The sequence below is a fragment of the Anomalospiza imberbis genome, chromosome 2 (assembly GCF_031753505.1).
Source record: "Anomalospiza imberbis isolate Cuckoo-Finch-1a 21T00152 chromosome 2, ASM3175350v1, whole genome shotgun sequence".
In the NCBI taxonomy this organism is placed as follows: domain Eukaryota; kingdom Metazoa; phylum Chordata; class Aves; order Passeriformes; family Viduidae; genus Anomalospiza; species Anomalospiza imberbis.
In genome coordinates this window covers 52,750,497-52,777,714 of record NC_089682.1, presented here as the reverse complement: position 1 = coordinate 52,777,714, position 27,218 = coordinate 52,750,497, and the positions used below count along the sequence as shown (strand labels likewise).

The 27,218-nt window shown below is 50.9% G+C and overlaps 1 protein-coding gene across 5 annotated transcripts in view; it reads right to left on the bottom strand.

Moving 5' to 3' along the window:
• Positions 1-27,218, bottom strand: part of BOC (BOC cell adhesion associated, oncogene regulated) — a 54,088-nt gene that overhangs the window by 10,715 nt on the left and 16,155 nt on the right. For 4 of the 5 annotated variants that reach the window (XM_068181055.1, XM_068181058.1, XM_068181056.1 and 1 more), the window contains 7 exons: positions 12,012-12,179; positions 11,370-11,648; positions 3,594-3,740; positions 3,157-3,300; positions 2,457-2,750; positions 1,373-1,645; positions 524-822 (listed from right to left, as the gene is read on the bottom strand). In XM_068181055.1, the coding sequence (XP_068037156.1) occupies positions 524-822; positions 1,373-1,645; positions 2,457-2,750; positions 3,157-3,300; positions 3,594-3,740; positions 11,370-11,648; positions 12,012-12,096 (1,521 nt within the window). In that variant the 5' untranslated portion in view covers positions 12,097-12,179. Of the gene's footprint in view, positions 1-523; positions 823-1,372; positions 1,646-2,456; positions 2,751-3,156; positions 3,301-3,593; positions 3,741-4,029; positions 4,105-11,369; positions 11,649-12,011; positions 12,180-27,218 lie in introns of those variants that run through there. The other variant, XM_068181059.1, reaches the window with a different exon arrangement.

The window sequence follows — 27,218 nt, the reverse complement described above, 5'->3', positions numbered from 1 at the left end:
TCCAGAATAAAACTGGGGGATAAGGACCTTCCCAGAGGATTTAGTATGGCTATGACAGCTCTTTGCTGGCTCCTCACACTCACTGAACATGGGCACTTTGGTGCTGCTGAGCAGGGCAGGCACATGCAGCAGAGAGGATGATGCTCTGTGTCATGAAGCCCATTCAAGGCAGAGGTGTCCCTGTGGCTTGTGCCAAGACAAAAGTATTCCAGAGCAAGTCATTGTGCAAACTGCCCTCAGGGCTTCCTACCTGTGCAAGCACACATCTGGGAACTGGACATGGAAGCTACTGGCAAAGTGTGTGCATGTGCCTTCTGCATACTTAGGCAGACAGGCACTGCCACTGGGCTTTTCCTGGACAACTCAGCAAACCTCCTGTCACAGCCTGTATCCATCATACCTCAACAGGCTGAGGCTGCAGCTCAGGAGGTCGGTGAGCGATAGGTAGAACGCGTGGTGAGGCCACCAGCCCGCCCATGGAATGGTGCAGAGGGAAGATGGGAGCAGGGCAAAACAGTGATACCTTGCGATGCTTCACCACGTAATAGAGGATGGGGGCTCTGCTGTCAGGCCGGGGTCTCCACACCAGGTCATAGCTGTCTGTCTTGGATGTCCGTGGAGAACTGAGGATGATGGGGGCTTCGGCTGGAGGCACCAGCTCCTTGTTGGCTGCACACTGTGGAGATGCTGCTAGAGGGGTTGTCCCAGGCTTGGGCAGTCCAGCTTTATCCAAGGGAAGCTTTAAGGTGCTGTCCCTGGAAGGTGGTGTTGGAGGTTGAGCTGAGTCTGGCTGGGCATCTCGCCCAGGGCTGAGTGGAGCTCCTGGAATACAAGGTGTCACAGCAGGGTAAACGCCCATCCCAGTCTGTGGTTAAGTCAGAGCTGTGAGCCCCTTGTGTGGTGCTGCCTGCTGTGCCACTCAAAAAGGTATTGGCAACAATCCCTCCTTCCCCTCTATAAATGACAGGGTTCCCTGTCTCTCTGAAGTCCCTCTTAACCTGTGTAAGTTCAACAGAGTCCAAGGAATCAGGTGGTACCTCTCCTATCCCAAGTGAATTCAGTTTTTAAGCTCTTGCTCAGTGCAAGTTCAGAGGCAGAGTTAAGCCATGGAGTGAGGCACTACAGCCAGATGTCTTGTGTCTCCTGTGTAGAAATCACCCAAATGTGCACACATGGCCCTGCCCTTAGAAGCAAAACTGGTGTCATGTGTTCCCAGAGGGAGATATGGAGACCTCAGGCAGAACAGCACTTGCAGCACAGATTAAATAGGAATCAGGGGCAACGCTCCGACTTTTTTCCCCCGCTTCCCCTGTCCTTGTCCCGCGTGTTAGGCTGTGACTGAATGGCTATGACTTTGGAAAGAGGGGCTTACCCGGGCGGGCTGTCCTCAGCTGCACCATGGCTTGGGCACTGCCCACCTCGTTCTCAGCCATGCACTGGTAGATGCCCTCGTCCTCGGGCCCCACGCTGAGCAGCCGCAGTGCCCGGCGCGACAGCCGCAGCCGGTGGCTGCCCGACAGCGGCACCGCGTTGCGCAGCCACATCACGGAGGGCTGCGGGTTCCCTCGCACCGTGCACGTGAACTTGGCGCTCTGGCCCCAGGGAATGATCTGCTGGGACAGCTCCATGGTGACCTCCGGGGGTTCTGTGTGAGGAACAAACACAGACTGCTGAGCGCCACTTGGCTGGGAGCACGACACAATCATGGCTTTGCACTTTCCTCTCTGGCAGGGATGAGAGCAGAGTGATGGATCCTTTCCTACCCCAAAGTCCCACTCCCTTTTTGGGGGCCCACATGGGTCTGCTTCAAAGCCCCTCCCCTTCAGCATCCACATAAACTGCAAAGGGAGGTAGCCCAAAGCCATCTGCCCTCTCACATTACATCAGACATCTAGTCCCATTTTTTGGAGCTGAAATGCTACTCTGCAAAGATTGTGCTTGTGCCACAACAACACATCAGCACCTGATGAAATGCAATTTGTGAAACACGGGCTTAATCTCCCTAAAAATTGTGGGAATGGGAAGTATGTATGGTAGAATATCTGAGGTGTAGTATCCCTAACGTTTTCTACTCCACAGAGAGCTTCCCTACAAAACAGAACAAAACCAAGACACTCCAATGTCTTCCTTATGCCAGTGTCAAATATGTCTAAAAAGCAACCAGGCTTCCACTAGAAAGTATCAGAACAAAAGCAATGCCACAAATGACAAGAGAAGAGCTTCTACAGAGGAAAGGAGGACCCATTATCTCCAGCCCATGATGGGAGCCAAGGAGGAACTACTACCCTCAAGAAAGAATTAGTCTGGTGTCCTGGAAACTGGAACCACAAGCAGGGGTTTGCATTACATTGTGGTTTGTCCAGGGAGGGGAAGAGTGCTTCCATGCTTCCATCTTCCCCCAGAAGATGATGAGATGTCCAAGCCCTTCCTGAAACAATGGCTCCAGCAGCACTCACCAAACACCTGCACGTTGTAGAAGATGAACGCGGCCCCGGCCTCCCCAACACCATTGTCAGCCGTGCAGCTGTAGGTGCCCGAGTCCTCCTCGCTCGTGGGGTCGATCAGGAGGTTGCTGAGCAGGAAGCGCGTCTTGTTGTAGGCGGAGACGCCGGAGCCATCCTTGGCCCAGGTGACCCGCGGCGGGGGGATCCCGCTGGCCACGCACTCCAGAATGAGGCTCTGGCCCTTGGTGACAATGATGGTCTGAGCCTCAGGAGGGTAGATTATCCGGGCTGCCTCTGCTGTGGAGCCTGGGGAGAGAGGTGGAGGAAGGAGGTGCGTGGGAAGGAAGGTGGATGGTGGGAGAACACCCTGTGCAGTGGGTAGGTAGGGATAATGGTAGGGCACACTGTTTTCCTGTGCTGGGGCAGGTTAATGGCAATGCAGGACCAGAGGGACATTCTGTAAGGGTTCTGTGCACACAGCAAAGCCACCTTGCCAAAGGGCTAAGGGCTTTTGCCCGCCCACCACCAAGAACAAATCCTAAGGAAGCATGGCAATCCCAGGGCTGCAAACACATACTCCAGGGGCAGAATGCTGCTGGAAAGGAGTTTTCTCAGCAACTGATAATGGTTCACACAGAAAACCAGCTGCACCAGGTAGCACTGGTCAGTGCCCCCTGAGCTGGAGATGTGTGGTGAAGGGAGAATGGCTTACGTCTCACACGGAGCCTCTCACTGGAGACTGAAGTTTTCACCTCCTGTGTCACAGGGTTGTAGGCAGCACATTTATAAGTCCCCTCATCCTCCTGGCTGGCATTAACGATCTGAAGGTTTCCAGATGGCATAATAAGATAATTGTCTGTAGAGAGAGAAGAGAAAGTGGCACATGGTCACAAGATATGTTCCTGTCCAGCCTCCTAGAAGACATGCAGTGTCCTGAAGAAAAGGTGGGCAAGTGGGAAAGAAAAAAACATGATGTCCCAGGCAGCATGGACATCAGGGAGACCATGCCAGGGATCCTAAAGTACCTTGTGCTGAGACGGGTGGCAAAGGGACAAGGAGGCTGCAGGTAGAGACAGCGACTGATGGTAAGGAAAGGCGAACCGAGGGTCCCGTGGCGGAACCTGTTGGGACAGACCCCCATGCACTCACCTCGGGAGGCCTCCAGCCACTCCTGCTTCACACTGTAGCGGACCTGAGCCTTGGGGTGACTTTCGGGCAGGTCGCAGGCAATCACAGCTGTGTTCCCTTCATCCACCTCGATCACATGCTGGCCGTCGAACTTGAAATCTTTGAGATCTGCAAAGAGAGCAGAAGACAAGGCATCTCAGTGGCTGGCTACACATCTCAGTGTCAGCTCATCTTCGCCCCATGGACTTGGGGCTGTTTCCTCGTGGTGCCAGCAGAGGACTGCTCTGACCCCAGCACCTAGGGAAACTGGCTTGCTTTCTCAGGTTTTATTTTTTCCCTCCTTTTTCCTACAAAATGAGTAACTTAAAACACAGCTTCTGGAGAAACTGCCTGCTCCAGGGCTGGGAAACTGGGTGTGAAAAATCCTGGCCTGAGAGTAAAAAATAAGCCAACTTACTGCAGCACTGAAGGACAGCCAAAAATGGTCCTTCTGCCGCCTGCTATTTCACACATGGCTGCTGTTCTGCTACTGAGAAGCTGACTTTGTCATAACTGAAGAAGCTGACAAGTCATAACTCAGGGAGCCCAGCCTGCTTCAAGGGTGTACAGATACCAGGTGGGAGGAAGTGTGTGATGCCCCCTGAGCTCCTCCCACACCTGAGAAATCAGCATCTCTGCTCCAGGCACTCTTGCTCCCATCAAATATCTCACAGCTGAAATCTGGTTAACCACAAAGCTACACGTGTGCCCAAGCTCCAGTTAAAAGAACAGGGACTTGCAAGGAAAACCAGCTCCTCCTCTATGTGGCACAGCTGCTCCTTCCTAAAGCAGCTGTGAAAACCCTGTCCCACCATGTCCCTCTGCCCATGCTGTGATGGGAGTTCCCACCCTGGCCAGGCTGATGTGGGCAGCATGACTGGAAGCATAGGAACTAAGAGGAAGGGGTACCTAACTTTTTGTTTTCTTTTCCCTGTTTTTTTTTAAAGCAGGAGGAGAGGACTGCAGCAAAACCCCACAGATCTGGCAGGGCAGGGAGCATGCCAACCTGGCCCCACCAAACTTTCCAGAGGCAAAACTGGTTTCCATCCTCTCTGGGCTTGATGGCAAATCTTGCTGAGGCACTGCAAGCTTGAAGTTTGTCTCAGACAGCCTGTGCTGTGAGGAAGGAGGTTTTGTGCCAGGAAAAAAGTACCTCGTGCATTTTTACAATGCTGTACACCAGCCCAGTTGACCACTACCCAAAACGGCACATCCCACAGTTGGTCGTTGTCACAGGTGACAGGTCACATTGTCACATCAAGGCTCAGGTTGGTGCCTCTTCCCAGGTCCCAGGGCTAACAGATCTCCTGAATGGCATGCCACTAATGCTGGATGAGACCACACTTCCTTTGCAAAACCCCGCTCTAAGGCAGTGTGGCATCTGCAGCCACGGCACAGCCACGTGCTGTCGACAGCTCCCTCGCTCCCAGAAACCCATCCCAGGACGTGGTACCCATGACCTCGGGCAGTTTGGGGCCCGGGGGGCAGCAGGAGGGCTGGTGGTGGGCGGGTGGCAGGCAGCCTCCCCTGGCAGCCCCAGCCAGCAGAAAGATGTGGGGTTTGTTCTCTGGGAAATGCAGCAGCGCTCCAAGAGCGAAAGACAACTCTGGCTCCAAGCTTCTCCCACCCACAGTCATGGAAAAGTGACATGAAATTTCTCAAGCAGACTTTCTGATTAAAGCAAGATCCTTTATGGAGTTTAAATAAAAACCAGCTCTCTTGGCAAGGCATCGAGAAAGCCTCCCCGAGTGCAGTGTGGAGGGGCTGTCGGGCGGCTGCTGGGGGAGCCAGCGGTCCCAGACCCAGATCTGAGGGAAGGGGAGGAGGTTGAAAAGAAAAGGGGAGGTTTTGCAATGTCATAAAAATTATTTGCAATGAACATGCTTAATACTTCTGGAATTTCTTGGCATTGTTCAATTAAAAAAAATAATAAAAAGAAGGAATACGGGTGAACTTCAGAAATGTGATTAATCCTTTAAGACAAGCTGAGGAGGGGAGCCATGTTTCCACTGGATATTAAAGCCAGATGAAAGTTAACTCTTAACTTGTGAAAAGCTGGCAGCGCCTCACGCTCCTCCTCCAACGAAAGTTACTGCTGGGGCAGGGAAGGATGATGGATATTTTCTCCTCTTCGCTTTTTATATTTGATCAAGGAATAAAATAGCGAGAGCCACAGAAATGGAAAGAGGTGGAGAAGTGGCGAAAGCCCAGTGTCTGCCTGCCCACATTGCGCATGTTCCTCCGATCAACAAAATATAAACGAGCATCAGGAAAATTAATGTGCGCCTTGGTGGTCTGGATTCATCACAGCCAAATTAAGATTTTGGAGCCAAGGCATAGGCTCCAGCAATGCTGGCAGGGATCTGCACACACACACACTTACACGAGCATGTGTACATGCACACACATCCTGAAAAGGAGAAGGGGCCCAAGAGCCTGGAAAAAGAGCAGACCCAAGGTCCTGGCATAGCAGAGCCATCTTGAAGATGGAAAATGAAGACTCTGTGCCAGGACACCCCCTGGGATGACTGTGGGCTGGGCAGACATGGGGCCCTCTCACAGGCAGCCCCCCAGATGGTGGCTCAGCCCACATCTCTCAGCTGTGGATGCTGCAGCCCTACAGTAGGGAGCTGCAGCTCTTCTTGGCTTCCCCTCAGCCCAGAAATGAGGGACAAGGGGTGAAACTGTGGACAGAGGGGGAAAGAACAGAGGAAAGGAAGGCATCCTGCGGTGGCTGGGGGAGCAAGAACCAGGTGCCTTTGGAGAAGCAGAGTGAAACTGGCAGGAGAGAGGGGAAAAATAGCAGAACTGGGACAAACTACTTTTTCATATGCCAAGTGTACGAGCTTCCTGCCAAACTACTCTCCTAAATTCCTGCTTCCCCACAGAGAACAAGACTAGTTTATTTGCCAGTGGATTTTGGCCACGGGCAATCTCAACTGCCCTGCTCACCAGTGGTATGGGCATGTAGAGCCATCCTTTAGCGCCAGTGGGTCAGCCAGAGCTGGTGAGGGGTGGTCAGGGTCACCCCTGTCCCCCTCTGGGCATGGGACAAGCTCCCCCACACACATCCTGTTGCATTTGGCCCCAGCACAGCAAAACAGAGGGCACGGTGCCAAGCTGAGACAACCAGCTTCATCCTGGGGGGTTTAAACAAGCTGCCCCTGAGTTGTGGGGGGACCATGCATGTCCCCCCCAGCAGGGAAGGCTGGAGGACAAGATCCATGCCAGGGGGATATACAGCACTTGCCCCTTCAGCTGTGCAGCCAGCAGCAGCCAGGCCCCACATCTAACATGCAATTTGCACCAGAGTCTAACAACCACTGCAGCTGGGAGAAACCACATCCCCTCTCACTGGCTGGGTTTTCCTTCTCATATGGCAGCACCCAGCGCGCCAGCCCATGTTCTTGTCCTTAAAAGACACGCCTGACCACAGTGAAGCAAGTCCTCATCTACCAACCATTGTCCAGGAGGTGCTGCGGACAGACAGACTGAGCATTGCCAACTTCAGCCGTGTGGGACAAGAGGGCTTTTTTTTTTCCCCTTTTTTGTTTAGGAGGGAGTGCAACCAAAGGCCATTGCTTATGTCCCTCTGCAGCCAGCTCCGAGGCGCAATGGGGTGAACTGGGGTGCAGCCCTGCAGCCAACTGTGCTGCTGTTACTGGGGAGGGAAACCAGCTGAGTCCCAGGGCTGGGGGCCAAGCAACGAGGCAGGCAAGACAGAGCCGATTAAATGAATGGGAGACCATAAATAACTCTGGAGAAGAAGCAATAGTAAATGAAATGATGCCCCCAAGGTAAAAGTTCTCCCTGCCACAGGGAAGAGTGAAAGAGGAAAGGGAGGGAAGGGGAATAGGCAAGAATAGGGTCCTCCAGGCTGGGGGCAGGCACCCTCCACTATTCCCCCTTCAGCTGTGAGAGCAGCCTAGGGCTATGGCTTTCACTCCCCATCCAGCCAGCACAGCAGGAGCCTGAGCACTGGTGCTGTCACCACCAGATTCCTCCCACCCTGCTGAGACAGGCAGAACCCCACAGACTCCTGCCTACTCACACCCCCCCAGCACATCTCCCCCACCCCGGGCCCATCTCACAGTCCTCATGCCACAGCTCTGCTGCCTCACAAAACACCACCTGTGTTTTCCTTCTCTCCCCTCCTCATACCGCCTCTGCCCCCGGGGCCAGAGCCCCCGTGCCTGCTCTGCATGTGCTTTTCCAACAGGCAGCCATCCCCTTCCTTCCTTCCCTCCCTCTTGCCATTGCCTCTGGGGAGTATCAGCAGAGAGGCCCTGGCCAAGGAAAATGAATGGGGCTGTCTTCAGAAAGCAGCTGCAAATTCCTGGGGGATGCCCAGCCCGACCCCGTGCAGGGTCACTGCCCACAAGCTGCACACGCTGAGGCCCAGCTTCCCACACGTGCTGCCACAAGGCCGAGGACTGACCTCACCCGTGGCACCGACAGAGGGAACAGGGCACTGAGCTGCCCTTGCCCACTGCATTCCCAGGACACAGGTACCTGCAATCCCACAGCTCTGGCCACAGGGACACTGGAACGGGTGAAGTTTTTTTGCTGCACCTCTCATCTATTTTTCTGTTCTGTTTTCAAATATCATGTCTATCCAGGTCAGGCTTGACGCTGTGTTTGCTGCCCTGATTTTCTGTGCATACAGATGAGTGCTGAGAGTTACACAGCTCTCGCTACCTCTGCTCACCAGCCTTGCTCCAGCCCTGCATTTCAGTTGCCCCGGTGAGCTCCACGAAGAGCTCCCGACCTTCCAAACATCTGGCTGTTACAGAACCGGCCCTCAGCACCATGTATAAGTCCCAGGTGGAGAATCACTTGGTCCCAGCAGAGCCCACTGCAGCCATGCCTTTTACATACAGCACCCCTATCCAGGAGAAGGGCTGGGGCAGGATGGCAACTGTGCTACTCAGAATCAGGCACAGAAAACATCTCTCTCTTCTTTGCAGCTGTCATTCATATGAAGGCCTAAACCCTGGCTGGGAAAGCCAAGGATGCTCCTGTTTTATCCATACCAGTTGTCCCAGACTGCAGTGGTGCCCTGGGGCCTGCAGGGCTGATCTGTGCACTGCAGTCAGGCCAGCAGTGATCAGCAGGTGTGACCTGCAGTGACTTGCACTGATATGCCATGGGCTACCAAGGTTGTGTGGAGCACCAGCTCAGCTCTAACTGGACTCAAGGTGCTCAAGTAATGCCTGAAGTGCTGCTCTCTTTGTCACTTCATGAAATCTTTCCCTTCTGCAAATCCCTCCTCCCCTCCACCTCTTGGATATACAACAGCTATTTCATCTCTGCTGGAGAAATTAAATGCAAGTTTCAACCAGCTGTCTGAGCCAGGGGGAAGAGAGATGGCCTCGGCATCACTGTGCTGCAGATGAGAGAAGGAGGTGTGAGTCCCAGGGCTATGCCTGACTGCCAGCACTGCAGTGATGCTTATCTGCTTGCTGACTGCCAGCAAAGCACAGCAGACCCCAGAGGAAAGGGCACACAGAGCCTAGGGCATTCCAGAGTGCTTCCTTCAAAGAAGGCCCAAAGAAAGGAGGGAAATAGCCTAAAAGTTGGCCAGACGATTTTACCTACACTCCTCAAAACCTAGCAAGTCACTTCTTCCAATGACTCCAGGTCCTCTTCCAAAATAAACCTAAGCCTTGAAAATATTTCCATAGCCCTCTTTCCCCCACTGCTTTCATCCACACATTCCAGTTTCACTTTCCCCCTGCCACCCCAAAATAATTTTTGGATTTCACTAAGACTTTCAGAGGGTTTTCTTTCAGCCCTGAAGGTTATCTGGAGGAGATTTATCAACTGCAATGCTGACCTGCCAGGCACTTTCCTCTCACCATGGTCACCACTGAATCAGCTCTGAGCAAGGTCCTGTAAAGGAGGTCTGGAGCAGGAGAGAGAGCCCGAGGCACAGCTGCTACCACAGCTTTCAAACTCAGTCCCACCACCAAGTGGTAATCTCTACTCTTTCAGAGCAACACCACTGTTGCAAGCAGACTCCAGCCCATGAACATGAGAGTGGTTATTTGAACCCCTCCAGAAGGTTCTCCTCCCACACCTTCAGTCCCACACCTTCACTGGGATGCCCCATCTCTCTCTTCACTCACTGACTGCTAGATCTTCCCCACCTGGGTGCTCTCTATCACCTGAGGCTATCCAGGTGCGTGGGATACAGCTACCCCGAGGATGAGGGACCCATACAGCACAGCACAGCAGAGGAGTTTTCCACAACAGATTAGTTGCTTGATCATCCAACCTCTGGCTCCAATTTTGTGAGCTCCACTGAGTGGTGCTCCTCACTTCCTCTCAGAAGTGTGTTTGCCACGACAGGGACCACAGCAATGGCCAAGTCCTTCTCTTGCACATGCCCAGTTGCAATCCAGTAGGCAAAGGTGATTTGGCTCTTGGAGAGGGGTGATGCACTACTCAGAGGCTTTGATTTGTCCTGAAGGGCATGGTGGAGCCTTCTGGTGCCTTAGGACCTGTCCCCAGTCCACCACTAAAGCAGTCAGATAGGTCAGAGATACTTTTCCCAGGAGACAGAGCTGGTGGCAGTGGGCTGGGGTGCGAGTTAAAAAAGCAAAGGGGATCAGCTAAGCAGGAGCTGATCAGGTTGAGGAGCTGCGCACACCCTATTCTCCTAAATTCAAACCATGCCCTTGGTAATCCCATCCACCTCTCCCCTCCTCTCCTTCTCTCTATCAGGCCACCAGCACACACAGCCCCCTTTCTGCTCTGGAATGTGTTCTCCGAAACTTAATCTCAGCATGGGGCTCAGGCCAAATCCCCCAACAGATTCGGCCCTGTGACAACCCCCTCCCACCCCGCCTCAGAGTTCAGCAACTCTCTCCTTGCTTTCCCTGGCCTCCTTCTCCTCCCACCCAGCCTGGCCTAAACATTTCACTCCTGATTAATGTACCAGTGACAAGCCAATAGTTCTTGGCTTTAAAGCAAAGCCAGGCCCCACTTTGCACAAACATCTTCACGTCTTCATTTTCTTAAGACTTAGCCCCCAACTCCCTTTTGCTGGGAAAGATGAAGCCCTTTCTATGCTCAGGGACTGTCACTGCAAGGCAATGGCAGCCTCCTCTGCACACACTTGCTCCACCAAACACACACTGTGGATTTCTGAGAAGGTGGGGCTCTCCACTGCTCTCTCTCACATGCATCCAAATACAGTCCCTTCTGGCCAAATACATACAACATCTGGCCAAAACCAGGTGCTTGTAAGAAAAATTGCCCACCTAAGACACCTCTGGCCACGCATACGTCTCCCAGTGCCAGAGGGCAGCAATGAGGAGCACATAAGCTCAGGGATAGGAGCAAAGTCTCTTGCTCAGAGCTGTGTCTCAGGAAGGCATTAAAACTTAGCACACACTGACCCTGTGCTGGCAGGAGTCCTGCAGCAGCCCCAGCAGCAGTTGTGCCATCAGCACCAGCAGGTACTATTTATAAACTCCATCAATAAGTCAGGAACCAGAGGAGGCAGCCTGACTGTCAGGAAACCTACCACACACACAAACCCCACAGCTCAGGTATTCCCTGGTCTTGCAAAACCTTCTCCCTGAAGGACAGATCTGCAGCCTACCATGCAAGAGGAGGACAGCTTGGGTCTCCTACGCCAAAGGAGTCATCCCTTGATGCCAGCACGAGCAAGCAAGAATGGATGAGCCTCTCAAGATGTGTGAGCAATGGCCCAAGCAAAGCAGGGGCTGTCAGAGAACAAAAGCTACTCACTAGCTAAGGTGACCACTGCAGGGACACTGGCAATGACTCCTTCAGGCACACGAGCGATGCACTGGTAGCGCCCCACGGTGCGGTTGTTGAGAGCCGTGATGATGAGCTTCCCTCGCTCCACGTGGATGCCCAGCACCTCGTCTGATCCAGCCAGCTCCTTCCCGTTCAGTCTCCAGGTGAGGTTCACTCGGGGGGGGTCCACCACACAGCCCAGGCTGACTGGACCTCCAAGTTTTTGGACAATAGAAGCAGGTTGGACTGTGATCTGCAGAGATTCACCTGCACAGAGGGAAAAAATGGGAATAAGAAAGCTCTGTGAGACTCAGCAAAAGAATGGACAGAGGAAAAAGCTGCAGTGCTGTACATTTTGTGTTCCCAATGGCCTCGCCTTGTGTTGCACCATCCCCTTGACTCCTCACACACCCACCCTTTTAGAGATATACACCAGCCCCATTTCTTCCTGGCACCGCCTGAGAGAATGTTCCACTCCAAATGTATCCTCCTCTGGAAGAGGGTTTGAAGCCAGACCCTGGGTCAAAGCTACTCAGGGAACAGCAGAGAGAGAAAAGCTCTTTGTCTGTGAGACATGGCTATGCTAAACAGCATCGAGGCAAACCAGAATAGGTAAGAAAAGACACTCACTCAGTTTGGCAAAACAGCTGGCAGCTGCCAGCACGAGGCAAGGGATGGGGGACATGGGCCTCTTCCTTCCACGTGTCATTGCCATCCCATGCAGTGTGACCTGGGGTGCCCAGGGAAGGGTCCCATAAGCTGCCTCAGGGGATGCAGTGGATTTGTGGCAGTGGATTCCTGTGGATGATAAGAGACATGATGGATGAAACATTCAGGCTTCCCTCTGCTTTCCAGCCCTGCCTGGCCTCTTGACCAGCATCCCTAAACTGCCACAGATTCACCAGTGGCCTGAAGAGACTACAGATGCTGATGCAAGCATCTCTTCTCCAGCCTCTCCCCCAGGCACGGTTGGGAGTCTCCCAAGACATCCCATCCTCAGTACACATGCACACACAGACACACACTCCCCTTCCCCATTTGATACTTGGCACAGTGAATGACAGTGATGCACACCAGGCAATCTTCAGGAGCAAAACACAAACATTTCCAACAAAGTGTCACTGAAGATATCCACTGAGTGTTGCTGCCACTTCTTGGCTATGTCTGGGACATATTCTATTTTGAACACTAAAGTAAATGAGCAGTATAAGTCCATTCTACCTAAGAGACTCAACCTATGAAAATACTTCAGATTAACTGTTCTGCCTGAAACACAACACCTATTTTAAGTCTACACAAACTACCAGGTTCATACTTAAAAACATCAACTAGCCCCATAAAATGAGAAATGTAAGGCCACCTGTCACAGCCCAGGTTGCTATGAAGAGCTGCAACTGCAGCAGCTGCTTTGCAGACTCATGAACGAGCACTAAGCAGACAAGCCAGGTCGGGGGGATTAAAGACCTCAGCAGCTGCCCCAAGAGACACCTCAGATATCAGACTGAGTTCATCTTTAATCAAAGGCAACAGGCTGAAGTCAAGAGGAGATTTCCCTATACTGGCATCGTAATGCAGCTATAGGACTTTGAGCTCCCTTCAGCTGCAGCACTAAAATGACCTGCAAGCCTTAAGGCACTGCAGAATTGCTCCTGTGGCATGTCTACAAGGAAGAAGCCCAAGATCAAACCCAAAGCAGCCATGGCAGCCAGCCCAAACAGCAGTTATACTGCCTGCTTCCCCTGCAGCAACCAGCTCATTAGCCACAATCACCACCCTCAGCAGCACCTGACTCTGCAGGGAGGTATTTCCTACTTCCACCATGGTCACTGCTTGAGCCATCACCTGCTTGAGCATGTGCTCTCCATACCCATCTCAGTCAAGAAGAGGGCCCAAGTCCCTTCAAGCATAGCCCCCAAAATTAAACCTCCTAACTCCTGAAGTATGAACTGACACATACTCCCTCTGAGATGCTTGGTGACTTGTTAGAGGCAAGGCTGATTACTGCTAGGAAGGAAACCACACCATTTGGGGAAATATCACCAAGCTACTCTCAAATGACTTTGCTTGGCTTTTGGTGACAGCAAAGGTGCAGAAGTGCAGCATGGCCAGCCATGCTGACGTCCACATGAATCCAGCAGGCTGGCTTGAATACCTCTCTGCAAATTGGGCTGTCCCTCTGACAGCCTCACAAGCTGTCCCTTTTCCCTGCCACATCCCAGAGCTCTGCCTAAAGGAGAAGTCATGGAAGAGACATAAAGTTGAGAAAAGCCTCCTCTGAGCTGGTGATTTCAAAAGGAAGAAACACCAAGTAAAGCGACATGCTGCTGGAGTTTTGGAAAGGCCACAAAGAGCGTCTTTTTGTGGCCCTTTGCAGGCCAGTATGAATCTAGTGCACTGGCTGGCCCAGCAGGCTCTACACAAGGCAGCTCTTTACAGGAGTTACACAATCACGGATAGAGTGGCTGTGAGGCCAAGATGACAAGTCCTGCTGAGAGGCAGAGTAAATTAAGTCAAGCTTGGCATGGCCCAATGTGGCTTTCAGGCATCCAGAAGCATGGACAGAGCTCAGACATTGGGCATATCCTGAAGGCATCCAGAGAGAACAGCTATGCCATACTGCAGCTACTGCAGGCCATGGCTCCATTACATGTGGAAATCCCTGTGGGTAACCTCCAGTGCCAAAGAGACAAGACAGCAACTTCCATCCCACACACCTCATCCTTCTTGGTGTTCACTCTCCTTGCCTGAGAAGAATCTCAAAATTTCCCCCACCAACCAGCGCACAGTGTCGTACAAGATACTTTAGCGACCGACTTGGAAACCATCTGAGTTGCTCAAGTTCATTTCTCCACGGAAGACAGCCACCAAAGCACCCTTCATTATGCCACAGCCACCACTGATGATGGCTGTAAAAGTGCCCTAGGTTTGTCCATACCAGAACATGCAGTGTTGACACCACTGCTGATGCACAAATTAAGGTCCCACTAATTACATTCATATGGTAAAGGCTTTGAGGTAGTTCAGGCTTAAAAACACCTCACACCCTAAGGTTTACTGGAGATGAAAAGCCTTTCACTGATGTAGAAGAAACATCTTGGCGTAGGACTTACTGTCTGGTTCCTCAGCGTTGGAAGCCTACGGAGCAAAGCTGACTCATTCCTTCTATCTGGATGGGTTTGGCAGCAGGATGGAAAAATGTTGGATGGAAAAGAGTTGCTCCCTGGAGCCCAGGCTGAGGGAAGGGGTAGGCAAAGATGTTCCCAACCAGACCTCCCTGCAGCTCTGTGTTGCACAGAGCCTCTGGCCAGGAGGGCAAAGCCAAAGGCGCAGAACTGTGCATGAGACCCCTCGTGAGCTAGGACCACCCAGGCACATCGATGTAAGGACTGAACTGGCTGCCCCCAGGTCTCTGAAAAGACTAGGAGCAATAGGTGAGGAGAAAAAAAAGGGGAGCTCAAAAAATTTGGCCACAGCACTGGGCAGATTGAACAGTATTGAGCAGAGAATGAGGAGAGAAGGTGTGTTGCAACAAGTGTATGTATGGTACCTCCCCAAACCTCCAGGCAAGAGTACGAGCTCTAAATAGGGACATGTGGCCATTTCTTTCACAGCTGAGTGAAGTACAAAAAGTAAACGGCCAGCATAAAAATAATGAGGAAAATGAATGAAAACATCAATTCCAAAAGAACTATTAGGATCCAGGGCCAGATTTTGAAATTCTCAGCTTTTACAATTGAAGCCAGATTTTCAAAAGCATTCAGTTCTTGACATGCTGAGCTCTCCTGAATAGGCAACCAACTTATTTTGATGCCTAAATGGGAGCTGACCTCTTTTGAAAATGCTGTCCTTAAGCAGCCTGCAATAGTGCAAAGCAAGGAACTTTATTAATCAGGCAGCTTTCGATCTGCCTTGTGTCCTGCCAGCAGCATCAGGGTGGACTGCAGTGGAAGAGGAGGCAGAGGTGGGGAGTGGAGGAGACCCCAGGCACTCCAGCTGACTTCCCAGAGGGGGTGGGAAGGCTTCCCAGGTGCTTCCCAGGGGCTGCAGGGCTGCTGCATGACAGGGTGCTGCTCTGCTGCCTCCTCTCCCAAAGGCAGGTACCTTGTGAGGTGCCCCTGGCTGCCAGCACTTCTGCAGCCACCAATAACACCACCCTTGACAGCTCCTGTTTAATTGCTATCTAGGAAAAGAAAGAGTTAAAGTAATTCAAGAGCTTCAAGAGAGAGGGAAAACAAAAAAAATATATGTTTATTTATTTAAAATTCTTTCCTGTCAGGTTAAAATAACAATTTCCTGTCGGTGGAGCTCTAAGTCCCTTTCAGACAGCTCAGTAAATCAAAAGAGGGGCCATTAAGAGAACCAAATTAATGAGAGCTTAATCAGTTAAGGAGGGGTGGTGGGGGTGTAAAATCTGTCGGCTCGGCTTCCCACCACACACCTAAGCCCAGCGAGGCCCCTGCCTGCAGCCCCAGCTGCGCCATGGCGATGGAGGGCACTGCAAAGGCAGCGGAGCGAGAAAGGAAAACCAGAGGTGAAGATATAAAAGGGAAGAAAGGCCCGCGCCTGCGCGGGGGGGTGACAAATCTCGAAAGGAAAAAGGGATTTGAATTAAGCACAGGCCGCAGGAGAGGTGTTTGCTGATTAGAAACTGAAGGTTTTACTGAGGAAATGCAGCTCACAGCCCCAAGCCCCCTCCTGCTTAACAAGGGCCAGCCAAGCAGCCCTTGTTAATGCCACATTGCCTGTAATTTACAAGGCTCCCAAATAGGAACCAGGCTGTGCCCCAGCTCGGGGGCAGCATCCCGCAGCACACATCCCAGCTCCACACATCCCAGCTCTGCCGGCAGGCTGCGGGAATGCCCAGACCAACCGGGAGCTGCACAGTCACCGACGCACATGGCAGCGGTCCGGGGCAGCGTCAGGCAGACGGACTTTGGGAACTTCTTCCTGCAAGGAATGAACAGTGGGAAGGGGTAAGGACTGCTCTGCACCGAGGGAAAGGCTGCAGCAATTGCAGTCCAGCTACCAGCTGGGGACACCCTGGGTGACTTTGGAGAATTCACTGCAGCTGCTCTCTGTTTCCAGCAGGTCAAGTAGGGACAGTGATACTCCCAGCTCTCTGTTTCATACATTGAGACCTCAGCTTTTCAGAAAAAGCAATGTCTTATACAGCATTATGAGCCAATTGTACTTGTAATCATTACTTATTAATACAAGACAGTATTATTTTCTCCTGCCTAAAGCAAAAACCACTGAAAAAGAAAATGTGAAAAAGAAAAGAGCAACAGCACCCCTTTGTTTTACGAATTGAGGAATCTGAGGGCTAGAAGAGGAAGCCAACCTGGCCCAAGGTTATCCAATAAAGCAGTGGCAGGCAGGGCTGGAAATCAAAAGCTCTCTGACTGGAACCCCCATCTCATCAAGCAAGCTGTTCTTGGATCCTAAAACTTTCCATCCCCTCTGAAAAATCCCACTGTACAACTGTATAATCCTCTAGCTGCAAAAATACTGTCCAGGTGACATCTTCTGGCAAATCAGCTTCAAAGTCCCTGCATGATTACTGGGCATGGACAGCAATCTAGGCAGCCCTTACTACTTCTCTCCAACCCATCAAACAGTAACATCCCACAGGGCAAAATTAACCTGTACCCAAACCCCGTCCCCATTTCAAAGTATTAATTTCACACTGTTAAGTTATGCTCATTTTCTCTGAAAGGGTTTGGGAAAAGGACAGGTTGGTGCAGGACAGAAGCTCCCCCTCCCACAGAACACCATGGGCAGCTGATGGGGATGGGTGTGCAGGTGCCACAGGGAGTGGCAGGATCCCAAATGGGAAAAGGCTGCTATCAGGAGTGGGCAGAAGGCAGAGCCCAGTATTACACCACTATGTTTGAAGTCAAGGAGGTAGCACAGTCTTTGTGGAAACAGGGATGAAAGCTTGCCTGTTTTTCCCTCTGTAGCACTGAGAGCTGCTGATTTCAGAGTGCATTATCTCTTATAACATTGCCCTTGACTAACTGTATGAGGTGGTCACCTCCTCCCTTTTTTAAAGTGATTAGGCAAAAAAGACTCTCTTAGTGGCTGTTTGTGAGCTCTGAGAGTCCATCCAAAAGCCACAACAGAGAAAGCCTGGGTTAAATTCATGCTCACAGTCAGAAGGAAAATATCCAGAATAAAACCTGGCATGGCATAACCACCACAGATCAGTGAGTTTTCCTAAAAACTGCAACTGGGTGACCCTAAAAGAACCACAGCTTTAATTCAAAAAAGTCCTGGGCAATAGACACGTCTTTAAAAAATAAACTAAACTTGCAGGGGAAACATCTCTTTTCCTTGAACAGAACTGCTCATGCAAACATCTTTGTAACTTTTTTGTCTTCCTCAAGATGAAGCTACTTCCCTCAGCAGTTCCTTTCCACAACAGCCTGCAGCATCACCAGGGAGAGGACTGGGCATGCTGGCTTTGAATTAGCAACAGGATGCAAAGCCTTCTCATAGCCTGTCTGACTTTTGCTCATATCCCCGAGGACCCAATGCCTGCAGTTTCTGGCACCTCTCCATCCAACAGCTCTTCTGAACTGAGCGCAACTTTCCAGCTGGCATTGATCAGGCTGACTTGCTGAGACCCAGCAAAGCCCTTCACTTTGGCATTTCGTCAGCTAGCAAGCGTTGAGGCTGCTTGAAGAACGAAATGCCCCCCTCATACCTGCCACGGGCTCCCCAGTGTCACCACGGCGGTGGCACCGCAGCGAGCGTGGCTCAGCTTGGGCGCTGCCTGTGGCATGGTGGTCCCAGGGTGGTTGGACCTGCCAGCTGGGGCAGCTCTAGTGCAGGTGGGCCACGGATGCAAGGATGGCCTTGCCCCACAGGATACACGTCCTTTTCTCCACAGTTACCAGGAGAGGAGCCCTGTGCTAAAACAGAGTATACACACTGGCTTTTGCTGCCCCTTGGTGTGCCCTGAAAGCAGCTCTAGTCCTTGAAAAGGCAAGGCTAAAGCTTAAGAAAAAAAGAAACCCCACCTCCTTTCTTCAATATCATGCTCCCCCCATGCCCTAGACACTTAATTTCCCTCCTTCCCCCTGCCCCCCCCCCCCCCCCCCCCCCCCCCGCTTCCCCCTCCATTCTGAGTAAATTCAATTTGACAACCCTGCTAATTGGATAAACGCTGCTCCCTACGCTCCTTTAAGGCTGCCCGCTTTTCTCTCCTTGTTTTTGGAGGGCGATTGTGGCTGTTCTTTAACATGAATTCCATCTGCTTTATTTCTCCTCTGCCCATTCAAGACCCCTCCTGAATATGTATGAGGGGCTGCGCCCCCCCACCCCCTTTCTCCTCCATCCCACCTCCCTCCCTCATCACCCCCCCACCCCTCTTCCCTGCCCTCTCCCATTGCCCGGAACAATAACCCCCCAAATGCCCCCTTCTCCCACCCGGGCCCTTTTTGCTTTAGATAAACACAGGCAGTGTCAAGTGTGAGGAGTGGGGGGGAAGGATGGGGTTCAACTGCCAGTCAAGCCTCGGGCCCTCAATGAAGCCCGGAGGCCTACCCTAATCTGCTGCATGCTTGCCATATGGGAGCTGTGTTGCCCTGGGAAACACTAACAGGCAGAACGGAGCTTAATAGAGTCCATATTCATTGTAATGCAGTGAAATGGCTCGAGGGACTATTGCCCCTTGGGTCTGTTTTCATTCTTCTGTTCCCCCTCTTTCTTTTCTCTCTCTCTCGTTTTTTTTTTTTTTTAATAAATTTTTTTCCTCCCCTCCTTCTTCCCCTCCCTTTTTTTTTCTGTTTTGGTGGGGTTTTTTTCCCTCCTTCTTTCTTCCTTTCAAAAGGACGAAGTCCCTGGAGAGCTCTAATCTGGAGAGGCTGGGGGCTCCCCGAAGGGCTGGCCAGCCGACGGGGCAGGAGCGGGAAGGGGGAAGGGAGAGGGTGGAGGTGGTTCGGGAGGCGAGGGAGAGGTGGAGGGCAAGAGGAAAGTAGTAACTAATAAGCATGCAGCCGGCCAGCTGTCAAGATGCTGACAATACTGCTCCGGGTGCAAAGAGCCCGACAACCAGCGCTGGCACGGAGCTGGCGCAGGGTCCTCCCGGGAAGCGCCTGCCTTCCCTAAGAGCCGCCCCGAACGCGGCACAAGCGGCAAAGAGAAAAAAAAAAAGGGAAAAAAAAAAAAAAAGGGGCGCAGATGGAGCGTGCTGCACAGCCTCTTCAGAAACAAAGTGCACCTAGGAAACAGATGTTGTTGCTGCAACAAGCCTGGAACTACTGGCTGCTGCTCTCTGGCTCCTTCTCCCAAGTGTGTGCCGGGAGAAAGGGGCCCTGGAGCAGCTGCCAGCGCTGCCCCCGTGGCTGGGACAGACTGCCTCTCCAGTCAAAACCTTTCAGTCCAGAATCACTCCCAAACTGGGAGAGCTGCCACAGTTTTACACCAGCTTTTCCTCAGCACTCTCCATCCTTCTCATCCTGTAGATTCTCCTGCCTCGCAGCCACAGTCCCAGTTTAGGGAGCTGAGGAATCCTGAAAGGGCTGTGCATCTGCAGCACTTGTGGAAGGGTGCAGGCCCTGCATTCAGGGGCTTGATCTTCAAATGTCAGAGAATAGCAGAATTGCTGCTATCAAGGTCATGTGAGATCAAGGTCCCACAGAGGTGCAGCTCAACCTTGCCAAGGCTGGTGTCAGGAAAAAAGGGTCAGGATCCCCTTGAAAACCACATCACACAGTTGTGATGAGTTATTTGCTCTGGAGTGTTTTCAGTTTTCCTTACAACTGCTATAAACTCAGCTGATGTGCAGCAACAAAGTCTTGCTTTTTTGAGGCTTTGCTATGGGACAACACTGAATCTTCATGGTAAGAAATATTTCAGAGGAGGCAGCAGGAAAGGGGTGACCCACTGATACCAATATGATGTGAAAACTTCAGTCTCTGAAACAAGGGATTTAGTGCACGGTATTACTTGCCTGAAGCATTCTCTCTTGACATATGAAAACAACACTTGCTTTATCATTCCCATCATAACTAAAGCTGGAGATCAGAGTCAATGCAGTCAGATGCTGTACTAAACACAGAAGAAGAACAATCCCATGTCCTCTAGACTTCATACCATTGGGTAGAAGAGTTAGTTACTTTAGGATGCTTGATACAAGCACTAAAAATATCTACCTGTCCCTACCTTTTTGCTCTTTGGACAAAGAGGAAAAGCACGTTACAGAGAGCTGAGAATAAGTGAGAGTGTACATCTGGGCAAGAACAGCCCAGGAAATGGCTCTGCTGGCAACTGATGCAGTGGGACCCACAGGATGGGTGGCAAGTGCCAGCTGATGCAGCTGGCTCTGGTCTGGGCTCCACCACGCTGAATCCTACATCAACATGAGCCAGGCCTCAGGTTGTTCCCTCCCTGTCAGCAGCTGCAGTGGAGGAGGGCGCAGGGAGCGAGGGGCAGCTCTCACCAGGAGCTGTCATCACACAGGCACAGATGTGTCTGTGGGTAGTTTACATTACTCAGGGCACTGCTTTTGTTTTTCTCTTCTCATCCTTTGCAAACAAAAAAACCCCAAACCTTGAAATCTGATGTTGAGAGACTAATTGCCTCTTGGGTTACGGAGAGGTCAGAGAGAAGGCAGGCCTGGCAGATTCAAGGGAAGTGATGCTGGGCAAAACCCCTCAGAGATACTAAAGGGAAGTATGGAATAAAGGTGACAGAAAAGAAAAAGCGGGAAAATTAAATTTAGATGAGAGGGTCAAGAAGGAAGAAATAGAGGAGTTGGGATTTTGGCAGATTTCTTTATGTTGCATTTGTCCCCACTGCTTCAGGGTAAGGACATGGCAATGCCATAGCTCACCTGCCACATGTGTATCCAGGCTCAAGTCCTTGTCCTGTTTTCCCCTGAGCAGGGGCTGTCACCTCACACCATCACCTCTCAAGCAATTCTCTCTCCCTAGCTTACACACCTCCACTTAATTTAAATGTGGCCTGCTCAGAATAGCAGGAAAACCACTCCTGTTCTCCACCAGAAACTCCTTGTTACTCTAAGCCAAAAGCTTAATCAACAGATACACTTGCATAGCATGCCCTGGTCCCAGTGAAACAGCATTTTTCCATGGGGATCCCAAATAGGATGCTCTTATCCAAAGCTGTTTTCACTCTGCATTGCTTCCCCAGCAGCTCTTGGGGAACACACAGAGTCAACTCTCACTCCCTGACTACAGGACATCAAGATGTTGACCAGAACAATCATTTTGCCACTGATGTCGCAGCAACACTAAAAAGCCCCAAATCCTAGGCTACCTAATGTCACCCTACGGCCTCTCTGCAGCCAGAGCAGTGGTCAAGAATGGGCAGGAAGACTACAAATCATGGCAAAGGTGTGACATGGAGCTGCCCTGAAAAGACCCATCTCCATTTTATTGTTTCTGTCACATGATGGGGTCAAGCTTGCAACAGGACAGACAATAAATATCCCAGCATCCATTCATGCTGGTAACCACCAGCTGAAACACTCCTCTCTCTGTATAACATAAACCAAAGCACAGAGGAGTGGTGGACAAACCCCACCAGTCAGCATCTGCATGGAGCACAGCAGGAGTGCTTGGGGAACAAGCACATTTCAGTGTCTGTCATCTCTGGCCACCTGCAAAATGAGACTCAGAAGCTCTTGTTCACTGAGTAGATCACAAGCCAGTCACAGCAGCTATGGACGCTTTTTAAGAGCAGCCCACATAAGCCTACCTTTAAGTACCAAACTAAGAAAAAAAACCCAAATAATCTTTGTCTAGGAACAATAGAAAAATCTTGTCCATGTCCAGTTAGAAACATTAATAGAGTGAAACCAATACACTAATAAAAAAAACCCCAAACCACAAACCAGTAAAGTCCACAGAAACTGTCAGTGACACTGTTAAGCCTTAAGCTGCTATGGGGAAATTTTCCTGTTGGCAGAGCAAAGACTTGGTAGCTTTCCTAGGCTCTGAACCTTCCAGTGTGTACTTGAAGAGCAAGGGTGCCTACAACTGCTGCAGTAAAAAACTGACCAAGCTTATCATAAACCTAAGCCAGTGGTACAGGAGAAATACCTGCTAAAACAACACAACCTCTGGATTATAACAGAGGACTTGATTCTACTGCCACCAAAATCAGCCTGATCTTTGCCATTACTTCAATGGGAGCAGGCCCAGAAACTGCATTAACAAGCACAAGGCTAGTTTAACACAGTTGACATCAAAATCCAGAAGAGCACACAAAAGAGACAGGACAAAGTACTTGCCAGTAACGTCAATACAAAGTTTAATCCCCAGATGGCTGGCTTTAGAGACATCCCCATCACCACCATAAAGAGAAACTGCCTTCTAGTTTGCACTCCTTTCAGCAATGACTTGTTGCTGGGATGCAAAAGAGAACAAGCCCATTTTTCTTGTCCTTTGAAGATGGTATTTAAAAGTTGGGGATTTTTTTTTCTTTCAGAAATTTGAGAATAAATGGGAGTTTTTACTCTCCATAGCTGTCACTAAATTGCTTTTCACTAACAATAATAATTTTCGTTATGGGAGCAGGTCAAAAGCCTCTAGAATTCTCTGCTGGGACAAATTTCTCCTGGAAGACATGTCACTACTCCAAAAAACACAAGAGGAAGCTCAAGGCTAGCAAAACAAAGGGACAGAAATGACTGTCCATAGAAAATGCTCTGGCTTGTGCCAAATGCCTAAGGTGGGGTGTGGGGACTAGCACGGAGTGCCAGAACCCAGATGGGCTGAGCCAGAGCCCTAAGTTGCCCCACGATCAGCAGCTGCCACGCTGCTCCAAAACCCCATGGGGCCCATCCTGAGTTGAAAATTCGTGGGGGACACACTCACAGTGAGGTCTCAGGATGGGTGACAGATTTCCCCTCTTCCCAGAGACAAAGAGGAGATGGTTGCATTGTTTAGACTTTTTAAAAGGATGTGTTTGCATGTGATTTGCCCCATTTATCACCACAACAATGAACACACCTTTCCAAAAGTGATGGTGCCGTTGAGGACAGTGAGCCTAACACGGCAGGAGATGAAGCAAGACCCCAGGTCGCCCTGCACAGATGGGCAGGGCCAGCATGAGGCCTCTCCCTGTCGACAAGAGGATGCTCTGTAACGAAAGATGGCAAAATGCTGCTACCTCAGAGCCTGGGAAGGGAGACTCACCTGTCTGCGCCCCAGCCAGCTCCTAGGACACGCTGGCAAGTGCCACAGCCGGGCTTGTCAAGCAGCAGCAGCAGTGCCCGTGAGGGCTGGGCACAGCACAGACCTGCCGCTGGCTCCCCACCTGCCAGTGCTGCCCGTTCACACTGGAACCCACGCTGGAAGCACGGGCTCAGAGCGCAAGGCCCCTCCCCAGGCCTTGCACACAACAGGCATGAGCACCGATTCCAGCTGTAAAGTTTGCTTTGCTTGACACACAGTTTACTTTCTCCATTCCCCCGCATCCCACCCCTGCCACTTACCCCTCACTCCAAAAAGGCTCTCTCAAACAGGCTTAAGCTTTAAACAAATAAGGGCTTGGCAAGCAGCAGCCTGCTCCCGTTTCCCTCCCCACCAGCCCCGCTCTCCCCCCGCCGCCTCCACCTCTGAGCCGTGGCGCAAGCGGAGCTGGCGAGCGCCGCGCAGGCATAGAAAACAAACACGTGGAGCAGAGCCAGCTGTGAAGTTGGATTTGGCATACGCTGCTCGCAGAATGAATAAAAGCACACGGGAGAAGAGGGAACGGGAGAAGGGGGACGGACTGGGGAGCCGGGGGTGCCCTGGGCGCAAGGGGAGAGCGCGACTCCCTTACAAAGCCCTGGCACATGCCTGCTGCGGGGTCTTGTGCCCTGCGTGGAAGCGGAGAGGGGACAGTCCTACAGGTACATTTCCTGAGCTATTTGGCATCACAATTTCCCACCCCTTTCCTAGCGAGCCGGACTCTTTTTGCATGTGCTTGCCCTCCCTCCCGGGCAAAAATTAGCGTGTTCTGATGCAACACGTGTAAAAGAAATGCACTTTTATGCCCCAGGGCATGCAATTCTCCCCCTTTCTTTCTTTCTTAGGGTTTCTATTTCCCATGTACATTGTGCTTCAGGGCCCCACAGCACAGGAAACCCTGACCCACTGCCCCATCACCTCGGCTGAGATTACATATGTTGAAGGTCCACATTTACATTAATCCCCCTCCCTACTGTCCCTTTCTGGAAGGGTTTCAGACAAAATATCCCTCCTCTTAAACCCAAACTCCCAGGAGATGTTAACTCGGGTATTATTTATTATTCTGCCTTCATCACAGGAATGGCACTGGAAGGCTTTAGGAATAGATCACCTATGGCCTTACATCAACACTGGATCCATGCAGGTTTTCCTCCCTCTCCCAGTCATCTCCAAGCAAAATGAAACAGAAATGTATGCACTCTGCCTGGTTTGGGGCAGAATCCAGTGATTTGACATGGTTTGCTTGTGGTTTCCACCCAAAACCATAAACCAGCCCAGGTTTGCTTGGAAGGTCCTCAGCTGTGTTTGGAGGCTGTAAGAAAAGCAGCAGTGTCCTACCTGGTCTTGAACCCTGTCCAAAACAGGCCAGCAGCTGGATGGATTAACAGCCCAGCCTGACCACCCAGACACCTGCAGACATGTTTTCACAAGTCTCATTACCACCCCTGAAACACAGTAAGGACTTCACCTTCTGTGGGCCAGCCGTGAACACTTGTCCCTCAGCATTGCTCCAAACCACCAAACTGATGACAAGAGACAGTATTTAGATAGTTTTCTTCCTGAGAACTACAATATGGTCACAAGGCAAGGAAGGTAACTACCTTGGAGAAATATTGCAATTGTTTTTTTTGGTTTTGGGTGGAATTTACTGAGACTGCAAATAAAGCGTTGCTCAAAACCAACCATCCCACTCCGATCTCTTTCACTTTTGGAGGCAAATTAGCAAGACAGAGAGGGATAGAAACTCACAGTCTTGGAGGTTATGACACCACATTTCTGGAATCTCCTTCTCTATTGGACAAAATATACCCCTACCCTGTGTCTCAGCTTTCCAGGCTGCAAAAACAGGAACAGCAAACTCCAGCTGGTACAAGCAAGTAACGAGATGAACATGAGTCAGATAATTTCAGATTCTCATATAAAAGGTGCTAGACAGGTATGCAGTGTTATTATCTGAACTGCTTCCTGGTAGCCCCAGGATTTTTGGATTAGTAAAATACAGATGTCAGCATCTTGGGGATACTGCCTGGGTAACTGAACCAAACAGGGAGGGGCATGCTGATTGCAACAAGGGGAAACTATGAATTTGCACCGCACATAAAATATTGTGGTTAAGGGAGACAGAGAGATACCATTGACAACAGAGAACAGGATAATTCATTGGGGTTTGTCAGACTAAACTTTCTGTAATCAGAGACTTCAGGGAAAGTATTTGTCAAGCAAACATTCAAACATCCAGCTGCCAAGAACTAAGTAAATAGAGAAGGAGAAGTAGCAGAGCCAATGTGGCACCATTTGCAAATACCCAGTGATCAGCAGTCACAGGCCAACTGAGACCATCAGCAGGCACTAGTGAAGCCAAGGGGATGAACTACTGCAGGAAGACCCACCACCAGGATGGACAAACAATGAGCAATTCACACCTTCAAAATGCTTTCATCTAGAATAGGATTTGCAGAACTGGGCAGGTGTGAGTACAGCAGTCTGTGTGGTTCAGTGGACACCTTCCTGCACCACACACATGCAACCACCTGGGCACGTGAAATAAAGCCAAAGTCTAGGCTGAAAGTAGTCCTCCAAGATTGTGAGCAATACCCAACAGCTCTGGTACCATGCATTTTAGTCCCACTTTACTTAAAAGCCTGCAGTGGTATTTACTGTGCTTGTAAGGAGCCAGAGACCAGGGCCAAAGATCTGAGAGCAAACAAGTTGATCCCAGCCCTGAGGCCAAGGGTGCCTAGTGGCACTGGGCAAGTGAAGGGAAACACTGGTCTTTGCTTCACACCTAAGTGCCTATCCATCCGTCAAGGCTTCCCTCCCATGGTTCACAAGACTGCTGGAAAGGGTACCTGGATGACTTAGGGGATCCAAGAAAATGGATGAAAAATATGCAAGTTTAGACATGCTGTGCAGTAAGGTGTGCACACGGAATTTCCAACCAGGTCTGCTGACCTCCCTGGGAAAGCATTCAAGACTGAACATGTCAAAAATAAAGCTGGAACCCATCACAGGCAATCCTACACATGCATCTTTTGTCCACACGCCCCTATTCTTCTGCACCTCATCCCAACAGTGACACCAGAGTGGCATTATACTAATTTCCTATAGATCAGACCTCTCCTGGCTGTCTAAAAGGAGTGTAAAAGACACAGGGCACCTTCCAAGGCCAGCATTGGAGGCATTGCATCTCTGTTAGTCACTGGCTGTGGATGCACCCACAGTAGTGTTGGTATAACCATTCCTTGGCATGTTTGTGGCCAGCTGAATTCTGCACAAGTGATCAAAAACTCTCGTGCTGCAAAGAGAAAGTCTGTGGTTCTGCAGCCCAAAATTACTGACACCTTGGTACCTAGACTGTGTTTATATTCAGGAGATTCACGGGGCGGGTTAGGAAAGCTGTCATCCTCCTAGCTAGAGAAGGACTGGTCCTAAAGAAATAGAGGATTGCAGGTTTAGTTGTGGTGAATAGTGACTCTGACTTGACACAAAGGGATTTGATGCATTTTATGCATATAGCATTGGTTCACTCCAACTCTCAGGGAAGAGGGCGGCCTTCCACAGGAGAACCCCATCCAGACTTGAAAGGCTGAACCTCCATACTAAGAAACAGCCCAGTACCACAGACAAAAACATT